The following is a 15,576-nucleotide window of genomic DNA, read 5'->3' on the forward strand; positions in this document are numbered from 1 at the left end:
ATGTCTACCGACAAGTATGAGTTATTGCTTCCTGATATTGATTATAAAGGGGACAAAGTGGTTTTAGAATACGTCTTCATCAGTCATACTGGGTACGAATTGTGCACCAAATCGCGTGTTGTAGAAAAGGAGCCAAGGAGTGTTGAAGGTAAGCAAACATCACTATTGAAATGGAAACCAGAAAATTCATAGACAAAACCAAGTATTACAGATAAAAAGTTTTGCAGTTTCGTTTTAAAACAGAAAATTCCATTAAATAATACTACATTCGGAGCTTAAGGTATAAATAATACGCCTTAATTTCTATAGGAATGAGAGCCAAAAACCTGTTTCAATTAGAACCAATAAAAAATATTTCAAAACCATGTTGTGGTTCATTAATTCTGCATATATCACAGGCTCCATTGACAATGTAAACTTTTATTTGTTTCCAAAAATGTAGATAAAGCAAAACGCATTGAATGAAAATGAAACTTATTTTGGGGATTTGGTCATGCTTAGGTAAGTGAGCGTTTAATGTCTAATTTTTGGCGAGATAAACCACGGGTCATGATGGTGATAACTATGTGAAAACTAAGTTAATAAAATAATTATCATCTTTTTTTATATCTCGTGACAACTAGTGCATTGAGGGTACATCTAAAATAATTGTTCCGACCTTGAAAAGCTTTAAATATTTAATTGCTCGAAGATTTTGTGTTAAGCTGCATAATTTAACAAATGACTAAAGTTCCCCCTTCGTACTGATCACTTTTCAACATGATAACAACATTTCAAGAAACGTCAGTCATCTTTTGAGTTTGTTCAAATTGAAATCGATTAATCTTTATGATTACACATAACTTTATGTCTATCGTCAGCTCTTGAATTTTATGAACTGATTTATTCATTCAAATACACTATAGACCATTCAAATTTCCCATGGACTATCCACTGTGTTTCTTTGTTAAATATTGAATTATCCAATTACTTTTTATATTTCAATTCTTCAACATTTGAATACTAGAAAAAAAATTAGATACAATATTCATCTAAATAAATATTTGCCGATTTTTCCTTATTGTGTTTTTAAGTTTCAAGAAATATATCATTTTTTTCATTCACGGTCGTTCTAGAACAGCAGAGCACGCTTACCCTACCGTTGCACCTGGTCCATGCTCCTGGTCTTTGTCCCTGGATTACATTCTTTTGATTTCTGTTATAGCGCTGCGGACAGGTATCAAAAAGTGCTTTAGTTTTCGAGTTTAATGGGCCTAGAAGGTATACGGCTATATCGTATGTCAGTGGAAAGATACATCAATGTAGTTTTTGAATATCGTACTTATCAAAGTGAAAAACGGTAAAGTTTTCTGCTTTTTTGCATTAATTAGGGGAAGGGTCAAAGATCAATCGACCCCAATACATTTTGATAAGTAATGTAAGTGAAATCGTTTATTGCAGGTATTGGGAAACAAGTAACATACAAAGATCACATGCATAGAATTTCAAAAAATGCAAGAACTTTTTCTGACAAATTTTGACCTTTTAATCACAGAACAAAATTGCCCATAAAAATGGATGTATTTTAGTGCGTTTTTAATGATTAAGAGACACCGTAGAATATTACAATGTATATCTAAATATTCTTTACTGAATAACAAATAAAATAAACACAACATTCTCGATTCGATCTGCAATATGAGCTTTATAAAACGTGTTTGAGGTTACAAATTTTCCCATATTTTAACTACTAATTAATAATTTCCCGGACAACCTGTTCTATTTCCGAACTGTTAGTACAACAAAAAAGCATGACTATTATAAAAAAAATAACTTATTTTTTTACCTGATCAATATTTTAAGTGCTTTTTTAAGCAGGCAGATAAAAGTTTGACATATATTTTTTTCTGTTATTCAATAATTGAGCTTTTAACAATGTTCGTTTTGAGGAAAATGGAATGAAGTAAAGGATATCCATAGTCATGACAACGCCTCAAAAAACAAAAAAAATAATAGTCATAAGAATAACATATATAAATTTTAAGAATTGATTAGCAAGCCAAACTGGGTGTTTGGACCAGGTTCATTGGTAGGATATTAGTTTTGACGCCTTTTCTCTGTTTTACCTTAAGCGCCCGTCGATCTGTTCTTATACAAATGATGTCATTCCGGTTTAAACGAAGGAGGGAAACTCTGGCATTGGTTAAAAGTCATCTAGTATGTGACGGTGAAAAGGAGAACGTTACAAAGATTTTTCGTACATGGATTATTTCAAATAAAATCGGCCTTTACTATCATATAGAATGCTGAAAAGTTTCCAAGTATATGAGTGGCTTACTTCCGATCTAGATTTTACAGCATCTTAGCTAGGCAAGGGTTACAGTCCTACCCCTCCCATTGCGTGACAGGAGTGGGCATGACCGTAACCCTTGGCTAGCAAAGATGCTTTTACAGTTGTGATGCCATATTCAGTTTAGTTCTTATTGACATTTAGATTATAACAAATCAGAATGCGAGTGGCTCACTTATTCATTCTTTGTATGAAGCAGACAGACGTGATTGGTTGCCTGAAATTTTAAATTATGACATTGCAAATGTTCAAAACAAATTTTCTACCTTGTCAAAATATGACAACAGAAGTAACGCACAATACAATGCACAAACCACTTACTGCAACTGCTCTGTACATGTATGTTTACGCCGCAAAAAAAAGTAAGTTTATAACAACTTATAGACAGTAAATACAGCAAACGATAGATTGTATCTCCTGTTTATGAACGTCTTGATCAGAGCCTCTCTCTTTTTCTAATAATCTTGATCCGCCCCTGGCCTGGACAATGATGTTTCATTTGAACTAATATTCTGTAACGACTATATTACCATTGTGTCCTATTAATACGGGTACTAAAACTTGAGTCTTTTTGAGAGGTAAAATAAATCTTAGAAGTTTTTATTGCGTCTGAACTTCTTTCTTCTTTTTGCGTCAGAATTTTTACAAGGTATCTGGTTTGTTTTTAACAACTCGTTTAGTAAAATCCGTTCAGAGCAGCGGCGGTTCCAGAGCGGATGCATTTTATTGAAAAAATTGTTATTTTCATGTGTAAAATTGACAAAAAAAAAACGGAAAATGATATCCAAGCACAACCCCCTTTTTGTGAGGAACCCCGGCTGGCACCCCTCCTTTTCATAGTGTGGATCCGCCACTGCAGAGGATATTGCATTACAAGCATCAACCTGACCCACAGTTAAACATCTTAACACATAAATATTGAGATAGCATGCATGTACATGTTCTCTTCACATGCATCCATGCAAAGTTCAAAGTACACAGTTTATGTACTGTCAAATTTATTATGAAATCCAGCCTTATCATGAACCCCCGAGTTGCATTTTTCGTTTGAGAATCCCTCATTCATGGTTAAATCTTTCACGTTTTATTTAAAGTGCAAGCATATAAAGACAAATGCATAGAAATATGCATGAGAGTTTCAAAACCTCAAATCTTTTCATCAAAACGTAAGGCAGACTCGATACTTTACATGTGTCTCTGTTCATAAATCAGTCTGGAAACGATTCCGTGTTATACAATTTTAGTACATTCAATAATTTAAATACGTGAAACCCCGTGCAGGTCCGGGTGTTAAAAGAATAGGCCTGCAGCAGCGCTAAGCTTGTCGTAAAAGGCGACCAAATAGTGCTCAGAACCCTAGCCGGGGGCTAGGGCGGCTCTGCCCACAGAGCAAGTGGGATGTGTGCCCCAGGTGGTGGAATGGGGTACCCCTGGTGTGTTACATGCTGGGGTTGTCAGGCTATAATACGGAAAACCTAACCGCAAACCATAGTGGTACACCGTGTTGGGAAAGATGCCAAGTTCCTCGCACGTTAAAGAACCCTACTGTGGTATTCTTCCGGAGTAGGAACCATAGGGCTCCGCCACAGGAGGCCAAATTGCCCGACCCTACCCACCTCTCCCTATATCCAGTGGCAATCAAAATTTGTCGACCCCATTGTCCTTGTGTTCCATCCCTTTTTCATTTCATCATCATTTCATGTTCATTTTATCATCAGTTTAATGTTCATCGTCTGAATATAACTGAACTATTGCTGCTCGGACGTTAAACCCCAACAAACAAAACATTAAATATGTGAAAATTTGCAACTTTAAACTCATTTTGCAAAGCCCATGTGGCAGATCGAATCGAAAATGTTTTGTTTATTTTATTTGTTATTCAGTAAAGAATATTTATATATACATTGTAATATTCTACGGTGTCTAATTATCTCTTAATCATTGAAAGAGTAATCAAGGGAACCATGGTTATAGCGGTAATCAAAAGAATGTAATCCAGGGACAAAGACCAGACATGGAAAACAGACATACACAACAAAGAACATAAAGTAACTAAAATCATACATGCAAAGTAACAAAAGTAAATGAGCAACTCGGACTCCACTAAAAACTGGGAGCATGGACCAGGTGCACCGGTAGGATAAGCGTCCTCTGCTTTTCTAGAAACACCCGCCGAATTGCTCATAAAAAGTCAAGTCCGGGGTAAATAAACGAGGGAAGGAAAACTATGACCCGTCGAATAAATCAGTTTTCATGGTGCTGATGGATACACCATAACGATCCACGAGTTCATGATAACGACCATAAAACTTCTGTAGTGATGACTTCAATCTTGTAGCAACATAACCTTGTTCCAAAAGCCTATTTGTTAGAGTTCTAGCGCGATACAAAAAGTCTGCGTAGTATTGGCAAGTTCTGGCATAACGTATGAGTTGTGATATGAACACTCCATACGCAGAGCCGAAGGTATGTTGCCACAGATGAAAGGTAAGTTGACAATTTTGAATGAAAAGTCATCACGTTTGTCGTAAAGTTTGGTCAATAGTTTTCCTTTACCATCGATTTCGAAGTGTAGGTCAAGATATGAGGCTGACTTCCCAGTGTCTGTAGTATCCTTTATCTCAAGTTCTTTTGGGTAGATGCGATGTATCAAATCCCCGAAATTAGGATTGTTTAAAGATAATACGTCATCTATATAGCGAAAACTGAGATTGAAGGATCTAGCCAAATGATATTCTTTCTTTCTGATCAGATCAGCTATAAAGTCAGCCTCATAAGAGTGAAGGAAGAGGTCAGCAAGTAAAGGAGCACAATATGTTACCATTGGAATGCCGACCGTTTGTTGAAAAACACGTCCATCACACTGGACAAATATGTTGTCGATTAAAAATTCCAGCATTTTGTAAACATCTTCCTCTGTATATTTGGAAGATGATTTGGAATTATTTCTTACAAAGTATGATGTTTGTTTGTTTGTTGGTGTTTAACGTCCGAGCAGCAATATTTCAGCTATATTCAGACAATGAACATGAAATGGATGATAAAATGAACATGAAATGAAAAAAAGAAAGGATGGGTCACAAGGATAATAGGGTCGACAAATTTTGATTGCCACTGGAAAAAGGGGGGGGATGGATAAGGTCGGGCAATTTAGCCTCCTGTAGCGGAGCGCAAATGTTCCTACTCCTATCGAATACCACAGCAGGGTTCTTTAACGTGCGAGGAACGTGGCATCTTTCCCAACACGGTGCACCACTATGGTTTGCGGTCAGGTTTTCCGTATTATAGCCTGACAACCCCAGCATGTAACACGCCAGGGGTACCCCATTCCACCACCTGGGGCACACATCCCAGTTGCTCTGTGGGGAGAGCGCCTAGCCCCCGGCTAGGTTTCTGAGCACTATTTGGTCGCCTTATACGACAAGCTTAGCGCTGCTGCAGGCCTATTCTTTTAACACCCGGACCTGCACGGGGCTACAAAGTATGAGGAATCTCTACCAAGAACTATATATTTATATCTAGGTGTACCATCTATTTTGGAAAAACAACGATGTATAATGTTTTTAAGTCGGGATTTTAACTGAGTATGGGGAATAGAAGTATACAGTGTTGAAAAATCATAGGTTTTAATGCTATTATATTCGGATAATAGTCTGATATTAGGCTGATTGTCTCCAAAAGATCTTTCGAATTTTTCAGGATCCACATTGAATTAATACCACTACGGGAGTAACAAGTGTTGTGGTAGGACTGTAGACCCTCTTTGACAGTTGTGAGTATAGAAGTTAAAAGTTTTGAAAGAGGTTTGGTGGTACATTTTGCAGATCATCGCCCTTGGTAGAGAGACCAAAAGAGGATAGCACAGATTTATGGTTTTTTCACAATCTCTTCTTTGTTTGTTTGTTTGTTTGTTTGTTTGTTGGGGTTTAACGTCCGAGCAGCAATATTTTAGCTATATTCAGACAATGATCATAAAATGGATGATAAAGTGAACATGAAATGAAGAACAAAAAAGGGTCACAAGGATAATAGGGTCGACAAGTTTTGATTGCCACTGGAAAAAGGGGGGATGGGTAAGGTTGGGCAATTTAGCCTCCTGTGGCGGAGCGCAAAGGTTCCTACTGCTATCGAATACCACAGCAGGGTTCTTTAACGTGCGAGGAACGTGGCATCTTTCCCAACACGGTGCACCACTATGGTTTGCGGTCAGGTTTTCCGTATTATAGCCTGACAACCCCAGCATGCAACACGCCAGGGGTACCCCATTCCACCACCTAGGGCACACATCCCAGTTGCTCTGTGGGCAGAGCGCCTAGCCCCCGGCTAGGTTTCTGAGCACTATTTGGTCGCCTTCAACGACAAGCTTAGCGCTGCTGCAGGTCTATTGGTCTCAGTATCGTATTAATTTTCCCATAGACTTCTATAATGAAGTGCATATTTTTAGGATTTTTTAAAAAAATATGTAAATTGATTCAATAAAACTTTCACTTATGTAGCATTTCTAAGGACATGTGAAAAAATAATTTCCCGCAAAGAAAATAGGGTGAGTCCACGAAGATCGGACAGAAAAGTAGTCTTGAACTATAAATAGCCATTTTCCTTACTTTCACTTTCGTTTTGCACTCACCAAACCAACCTTTTCAGTGGAACATTTTTATGATATTATGGTAGATTTTCTCTTAAAAAAGTTCTTCATCTTCCAGTGTGATGTTTGCTCTATTTTATAAGTCATTGTTCATATCTTTTGACAAAACATTAGTTCGTAGAGAGGCAAAAAGAAAATGCACTATATTTTTATAGCATCCATGTTTTGACGTACACCCGCTCAGGGATATGCAATACGATACTGGTACCTATTACTAATAAACATTTCAATATAATCATAAAAGTTGTTGTTTGTCTGCTAGAGTATTCATTTTCATACTGAAAATTCAGAATATCATTGCCCTGCTGCAAACATGAGTTTTCTATTAAAATTTTTATATAGGTACCCTATTCCAGGCACAAGACTAATATCTCAATGTTAACCAGAAAATATTACTTTTGATAAAAAGCTGCTGCATTAGTCAAACTAAGCAAATTTGTGGTTTATTCTGACATGGTAGATACATGAGCTGTACTATGAGTTCCAAATCATTATTCAATCCCCACTTGTGAGTTCCTTATATGGAAATATTAATATCCGAACCTCCTTTTTTGTCTGTAACTCAAGGGAGCCTCTTGTTTAAAGTAAGTATATGTACCGGTACAACCAACTGTTTTAAACTATAGATATGGTCATTTTAATTATAATAAATCCAGAAAAAATTATACCAATATCATAGTTTTAAAAAAATATAGCTTTTCATATGCAGAAAATACAGATTTTAAGCCATTTTGGTACCCCAGGCAGATACAAATGGACCTCAATATGACAGGAAAAGGATTTTTTCTTTAAAACAGATAGTTATGATGCAAGAAAAATAGTTTACTGGTGTAAATATTATAATAACAATTGTCTGCTTTAGACACTTTTTGAAAAAATTCTTTTTTTATATGAAAAAACACCATTATTTTTCTTGCCGCATTAGAATCTGTCCTTTTGAACCACTAAAAAAAGTCCACTAAAAAATTGGCTGTTGACTTTTGTGACATTTCTGTGTTTAAATCAACCACACAGTTATATGGCAACTCATTTTAGCTATTTGTTTGAAAGAAAAACCAAAAATTAAAAAAAATATTCATTTTTTCATATATAAGAGGCAATGTATGGAAAATGACTATTTTCAAGTCCTAACCACATACTTAAAATGTGTTGTAACTTGAAAACTATCCTTTATGCAGGAGTATTACTTGCTTTAGGTTACCTGAATATAGATATGCTCATCATAAATAGTAAAGATAATAATTTTAATGAACTGATATCCTACAAATTCATGAAAACAAAATGCATTTCCAAATTTGGTAAAGATTAACCATAAATGCAAAAAACCAGAGCTACCATAAAAAATCAGGTTCAAAAGTTGGCTAATTCATCTTAAAAGTGTTACCTGCATTGGGGTACTACTTTTTCAGCTGGTAAAGACCACTTGCTGAATATCCAACTTTACTTGAAAAACTGGCTTACTAGGTCTCAGTATCGTATTAATTTTCCCATAGACTTCTATAGTGAAGTGCATATTTTTAGGATTTTTTAAAAAATATGTAAATTGATTCAATAAAACTTTCACTTATGTAGCATTTCTAAGGACATGTGAAAAAATAATTTCCCGCAAAGAAAATAGGGTGAGTCCACGAAGATCGGACAGAAAAGTAGTCTTGAATATAAATAGCCATTTTCCTTACTTTCACTTTCGTTTTGCACTCACCAAACCAACCTTTTCAGTGGAACATTTTTATGATATTATGGTAGATTTTCTCTTAAAAAAGTTCTTCATCTTCCAGTGTGATGTTTGCTCTATTTTATAAGTCATTGTTCATATCTTTTGACAAAACATTAGTTTGTAGAGAGGCAAAAAGAAAATGCACTATATTTTTATAGCATCCATGTTTTGACGTACACCCGCTCAGGGATATGCAATACGATACTGGTACCTATTCTTTTAACACCCGGACCTGCACGGGGCATCTCTTCTTTGGAGAGAGTGGTAACAGCGTAGGTCTTATCGTTGCTATTATTTTCTACGTCTACCTCTGATAATAAACATTGGATATAAAACGTTTTGCAGACAAAAACAATGTTGTCTTGGGCTTTGTCTGCTGGTACGACAACATACTTGTCATGTATAATAGACAATGTTTTTGCTACATCGGGGTCTTTGAAAACTGATGTAGCCTTTAACCACTCTGACAGAGAATCAATGTCTTCTTGTCCTCGTTTTATCCATTTTCTTGCATAGTCCTCGACGGCATCCACAAGAACTTTAAAGTTATAATTCCAATTTATGGAGCGTGGTTCACGGTACTTGGGACCTTTAGAAAGGATATTACGCAGAGATTCGTTTTCGATAATGGTTAAATCTCCCGTAACGACGTGACCACAAGGACCATATTTGAATGGAGAGGTTTTGCAAAAACAGTCAGGTGGATTAGCCTTGAAGTCCTCAATCTCGAGGTTCTGCAATAGCCTTTTATAATTGAAAATTTTGGATGCGATGGGTGAAGTAAAGGAATATGAAATAATTGGTATGGAAAATTGAAAATGCACTAAAATGCTACCAATTTTAGGAACATCTTCGTTTTGTGATTAAATAGTCAAATTTTGTCGGAAAAAGTTCTTTTTTTAACTTTTTTTTTACATTTTTGAAATTCTATACACATGGTCTTCACATGTTACTTGTCTTCCGATACCTACAATGAACGATTTCAATTAAATTTCTTATCAAAGTGTATTGGTCGATTGATCTTTGACCCCTACTCTAATTAATGCAAAATAGCAGAAAACTTTACCGTTTTTCACTTTGATAAGTATGATATTCAAAAACTGCATTGATTTATTTTTCCATTGACACGTGATATAGCCGTATACCCTCTAGACCCATTAAACTTGAAAAATCCGTAGCCGTCCACAGCACTATTAGAATATAGGATCCCTTAATTACTCTTGTACATTTCACTACAAAGCGAAAAGCAATAGACCTTTCGTGTTAAGTTGTTAGCATGCTCAATATACACTTCCGCGAGGTAGGGCTTGAGAAGACAAAAAAACAAATTCCCCGCGAAAATCTATATTGAGAATACTCATCCACTACCCCACAGTTAGCACAAAAGGTTCTATTACAAGAGTTCTTTTTATGAACTGTAATCACAAAAGGTTCTACTACAAGAGTTCTTTTTATGAACTGTAATCACAAAAGGTTCTATTACAAGAGTTCTTTTTATGAATTGTAATCCAATATTGTGTCAAATATACAACATTTTCAAAACAAAATTTGGGTTATTTGCTTTTGCTGATACATTTACTCTTTCTTTTCACTCAAAGAGGTCAACTAGATATTGTCTCTTTTATATATTTTTTTCAGATTGCCCTGTTTGGGATAATTACATGTGGAACGATGTTCAAGGAAGACTTGAGGATTTAAGAGATATGATACTGAAACCAGTAGCTATGTTCGAGAACCCCTTTTTGAAAAGTCCGCACAAGTTTGTGTTATGTGATATCTGGTTATCGATGGATGAACCTGCAGGTTAAATAACATGACAACCTGTGCATTTAATTGCAAATGATACATATATTATTTACGTAAATCTTACGTGAATCGAGATTCACGTTGCAATTGACTTCACATGAAAGAATAATCAAGGGAACCAAGGTTATAGCGGTAATCAAAAGAATGTAATCCAGGGACAAAGACCAGACATGGAAAACAGACATACACAACAAAGAACATAAAGTAACTAAAATCATACATACAAAGTAACAAAAATAAATGAGCAACTCGGACTCCACTAAAAACTGGGAGCATGGCCCAGGTGCACCGGTGAAAGTATTTTCACGTGCATTTTACTGAACATGAACATAACATGAAGTCTCGATTCATATATATTTCAAGTAAACTGTAAAAAAAATGTATTCTAGTTGTGTTGGGGAAATACCAGATGACTACTTCCTGTATAAAGTATAATGCAATAGAAAACGTTGAATGTGTTAATAATTCGCTGATACATTTTAATATATGACGATGCATATATTTATTTCAAAGTATACAAATACAAAAATATCACTCAAACTAATATGGCAAATTTTGTTATGCTGCATACGTGCTTCAAGAAGTAACCTCTCATAAAATAATTCTTGCCTGTTTTTTATTATGAATTTCATAGAAGATATTTTCAGTCCAAATACAAAGTTCTTCATATTTTAGCCATAAACTCGCGTTTCAAATGCAAGAAAACCATGGAAAGACTTGACTATGATCCAACTACAAGTTTTCGACCGAAAAAGCGTCACGAGCCATGGTTTGGTATTGAACAAGAGTATTTCGTCGTTCAGGAAGATAATGTTCCTCTTAGCTACGAGCCTGATAAATTCAATTATGATTCTATGAGTAAGTTTCATTGCATGAACATGTCGTTCGTCTCATAGGCCTAATTTTGTTATGCGACAAACACGTCATCAACCTTTTTTGCGACTCATCGGTATATGTTGATACTGAAAAGTAATCATAAGGAAAGACATTTTCCTATATATTTGTAAAAAATGACTTCAATGTCCTTGGTGCATATTATTAATATAGACGGTGATTTAGTGTGTACTAGGTAATTGGTCTCATTATTTATTTTCCTTCTGTTTTTGCAAATGCAAAAAAGGAAAAAGACATTTAAGTATTCTAAAACAATTCTAAAAGTATAATTAGTCTTAAAAGAGAGTATTCAAACGAAGAGTTTAGAAAAATACAAAAAGTTCATTTTTCATTCATTATGGAAAACTTAAACGTTCGTTGTAAATGAAAAGTTCGATATTGTTTTCTTCTTCCAATACAATCCATAAATCCTTATTCATTTATTTCAGTTTTATGTACTAAAATAGGCCATAAGCATGCGAAAATGGTTGGGATAGAGCGAGAATTGGCCACACGTCATTTGATTGCGTGTTTATATGCTGGGGTTAAAATAGGAGGAAATATCAGAGAGAATGACCCATCTCAGGTACTAAAGAATGGTACAGTTCTTATAAGTTTCTATGGCAATAATTATTCAAACATAAAAAGACAAAATAAAAAAAAATAAGCAATTATTCAAATCCGATAAAAATAATATTATGAAGCATAAATAATATTACCTCAAGAAATAACTGCTAAGACCACCTGCAGAGAATGAAATATCCAAAAACTGACGAATGTCATTATATACATTTTAGCTACCATTCAAAAGAAGATACAGAAAAAAAAATAGAATATGAACAAATGCAATTGATAAAAATTATGCCACTTAACCCACAAAAAAATAGTATTTAAAAAATAAAGGTTTTGTTTGTTGGGGTTTCACGTCCGAGCAGCATTATTTCAGCTATATTCGTTTGTTTGTTGGGGTTTAACGTCCGAGCAGCAATATTTCAGCTATATTCAGACAATGAACATGAAACGGATGGTAAAATGAACATGAAATGAAAAAAAGAGGATGGGTCACAAGGATAATAGGGTCGACAAATTTTGATTGCCACTGGAAAAAGGGGGGATGGGTAAGGTCGGGCAATTTAGCCTCCTGTGGCGGAGTGCAAAGGTTCCTACTCCTATCGAATACCACAGCAGGGTTCTTTAACGTGCGAGGAACGTGGCATCTTTCCCAACACGGTGCACCACTATGGTTTGCGGTCAGGTTTTCCGTATTATAGCCTGACAACCCCAGCATGTAACACGCCAGGGGTACCCCATTCCACCACCTGGGGCACACATCCCAGTTGCTCTGTGGGCAGAGCGCCTAGCCCCCGGCTAGGTTTCTGAGCACTATTTAGTCGCCTTATACGACAAGCTTAGCGCTGCTGCAGGCCTATTCTTTTAACACCCGGACCTGCACGGGGCCAGCTATATTCAGACGATAAAAAAATAAAGGGAGCTTCACACTATGAATTATGCTTGCTCAAATTTTCAATTTATAAATTGCAAGCGTTTTAAGTTATCGAGCAACTTTTAATCGCGAGGGATAATAATCAAAAATGAAATAAAAGAACAATGTCACTAATAAGAAATAAAAAAACCCCATGCAAACCAAACAAAGTACAACTAAGTAAAATTAAAATGTAAGATTGATTGATTGATTAATTGATTGTTGGAGTTTAACTCACGAGCAGCAATGTTTCGTCTATATTCAGGCGATGAACATGAAAAGGATGATAAAATGAACATGAAATGATGATGATGAAATGAAAAAAGGGATGGGACACAAGGTTAGTAGGGTCGACAAATTTTGATTTCCGCAAGAAGGGAGGGATGGGTAGGGTTGGGCAATTTAGCCTCCTGTGGCGGGGCGCAAAGGTTCTTACTCTTACCACAGCAGGGTTCTTTAACGTGCGAGGAACGTGGCATCTTTCCCAACACGATGCACCACTATGGTTTGCAGTCAGGTTTTCGTATTATAGCATGACAACCCCAGCATGTAACACGCCAGGGGTACCCCATTCCACCACCTGGGGCACACATCCCAGGTGCTCTGTAGGCAGAGCGCCTAGCCCTCGGCTGAGTTTCTGAGCACTATTTGGTCGCCTTTTCCGACAAGCTTAGCGCTGCTGCGGGCCTATTCTTTATGACACCCGATCTGCACTGGGCTAAAATGTAAGAAAATCTAAAATTGAATGCGTTTTTGGGCAACTGTGTAATAAAATAAATGATAGTGAATTAACAACAATATATAAAACTTAACCAAAATTAAGAAAACTAAATATATATCCCAGTGTACTGCTCTTGAATAAATTGTGCAAACCTTTCTCATCAGTGGGAGTACCAGATCGGTCCGTGTCAAGGGGAGACAATTGGTGACCACTTGAATATGTCTCGATACATACTACAACGTCTGGCTGAGATGTTTGGTCTTCGAATCTCTTTAAATCCTATTCCTGTAAGCGGTAAACCCTTCACATCCAGTGGCCACCTCAACTTCAGTACGCAACAGATGAGAGACAAAGGTGGAATCAAGTAAGGTTATTAAAAAGGGTAGTGACGGAGGCAGGACAGATTTCATAAATAATAACCTATATATATGCACGTAACTACAAAGTGCATAATATACTGAAGTGTTTTAGATTACAATGGCTTCTCTGCATGTGTGAAGATATATTTATAATGACCAGAATATTTGTAAAAATCATTTTGCTTTAAAATCAGCTGAAATAATCAGGGAACCTTTTTGTTATTGACGTGACTGTTAACTATTTTTCTCAACTTTTTGAACATGAAATAAAAAAAAAAAACGACAATAATAAAAGCTAAAAAAGGAAACGTAAGGAAAAAGGAGAATGTACGTGTAAATGTACAAAAAAATGTAAGTTCTTACATGCTCTTGCAATTATCAAATTAGGTTTATTCGCCATGCAATTGAGCTGCTTTCAAAGTCAGACGAGGATGCACTACTTCGTATGTACGATCCTACCCTAACAGAAGAAAACAAGAAAAGATTGGGTGATACATCTAACCTGTGGCACCCACAGTTACACAATTTTCTGTGCGATGCATCTAATAAGGCTCAAAGCTCCGTTAGAATTCCTCCACTGGTGTCAATAAATGGGTATGGATATTTTGAGGATAGGCGTCCATCATCTACTATCGATCCTTATGCAGCAGCTGAAGGAATAGTCAGGGCATCCATTTTTGGAGATTTTCTATTGCCAGGGAATGAAGATCTTAAAGATCTCAGCATTTGGGACAGTGAACCAGATTTATAGTTTTTTTTTTTTTTAACTTTCTTCTAAGAGTGCTTGATTCCTCTAAACAACTGAGTAAACACAGTTTACACGGTTATACAATGTACGACGAGGACTGAAAGCGACAAAAAATGTGGTTTACTTTTAATTACTGTATTTTTTCAAACTTTATATACCAATAAAACGTGTATATCAGCGCTTAAGTCTGAATATTATAGAAGTGTTTCACAAAAAGCTGTAAAAATGCCTACATAGCCAAAAATGGTACATATGATAATCATATGGCGCTCGATTCAAATGTTAATTTAATTATATGGTATTCATATGATAATCATATGTTAACTTATAAGATAGTTAAAAGCGTATCATACGATAATCATAATTATATGATAGCAATAAGATTATCAGATAAATATCATATATCAATCATAATTATGTTCGTGAAAAACAGTCTAAATTTTATTAACTGATGACTTAAAATACAATGTAAATTGCCCCTTTAATACAACAGGAGATTTTAGCAACCATAATTTATACAGGGCAATTGCCCTTTATTAATTTAATACAGGGCACATGCCCTGTATTGGTACCAGTATCGTATTGCATATCCCTGAGCAGGAGTATGTCAAAACATGGATGCTATAAAAATATAGTGCATTTTCTTTTTGCCTCTCTACAAACTAATATTTTGTCAAAAGATATGAACAATGACTTATAAAATAGAGCAAACATCACACTGTAAGATGAAGAACTTTTTTAAAAGAAAATCTAACATAATATCATAAAAATGTTCCACTGAAAAGGTTGGTTTGGTGAGTGCAAAACGAAAGTGAAAGTAGGGAAAATGGCTATTTATAGTTCGAGACTACTTTTCTGTCCGATCTTCGTGGACTCACCCTATTTTCTTTGCGGG

The 15,576-nt window shown here is 35.7% G+C and overlaps 1 protein-coding gene across 1 annotated transcript; it reads left to right on the forward strand.

Annotated features, from left to right (window-relative positions):
• Positions 1 to 14,855, forward strand: LOC148625585 (glutamine synthetase-like). Its single transcript, XM_088569169.1, has 6 exons — positions 1 to 148; positions 10,330 to 10,494; positions 11,173 to 11,355; positions 11,820 to 11,956; positions 13,739 to 13,938; positions 14,321 to 14,855. The coding sequence occupies exons 1-6, from the start codon at positions 1 to 3 to the stop codon at positions 14,682 to 14,684; spliced, it is 1,197 nt and encodes a 398-aa protein (XP_088425295.1). The 3' UTR covers positions 14,685 to 14,855.
• Positions 14,856 to 15,576: the final 721 nt, after the last annotated feature.

This window comes from Perna viridis, chromosome 2 (assembly GCF_037379345.1).
Source record: "Perna viridis isolate PV_CMFRI_1.1 ecotype Kerala chromosome 2, ASM3737934v1, whole genome shotgun sequence".
Lineage (NCBI taxonomy): Eukaryota > Metazoa > Mollusca > Bivalvia > Mytilida > Mytilidae > Perna > Perna viridis.

Bases quoted from the DNA above. Each gene is read 5' to 3' on its own strand.
- LOC148625585 (XM_088569169.1), top strand. From the start codon at position 1: ATGTCTACCGACAAGTATGAGTTATTGCTTCCTGATATTGATTATAAA. The intron at 10,495-11,172 runs GTTAAATAACAT...TTCATATTTTAG, and splicing joins ATCGATGGATGAACCTGCAG to CCATAAACTCGCGTTTCAAA. The intron at 11,957-13,738 runs GTACTAAAGAAT...CTTTCTCATCAG, and splicing joins GAGAGAATGACCCATCTCAG to TGGGAGTACCAGATCGGTCC.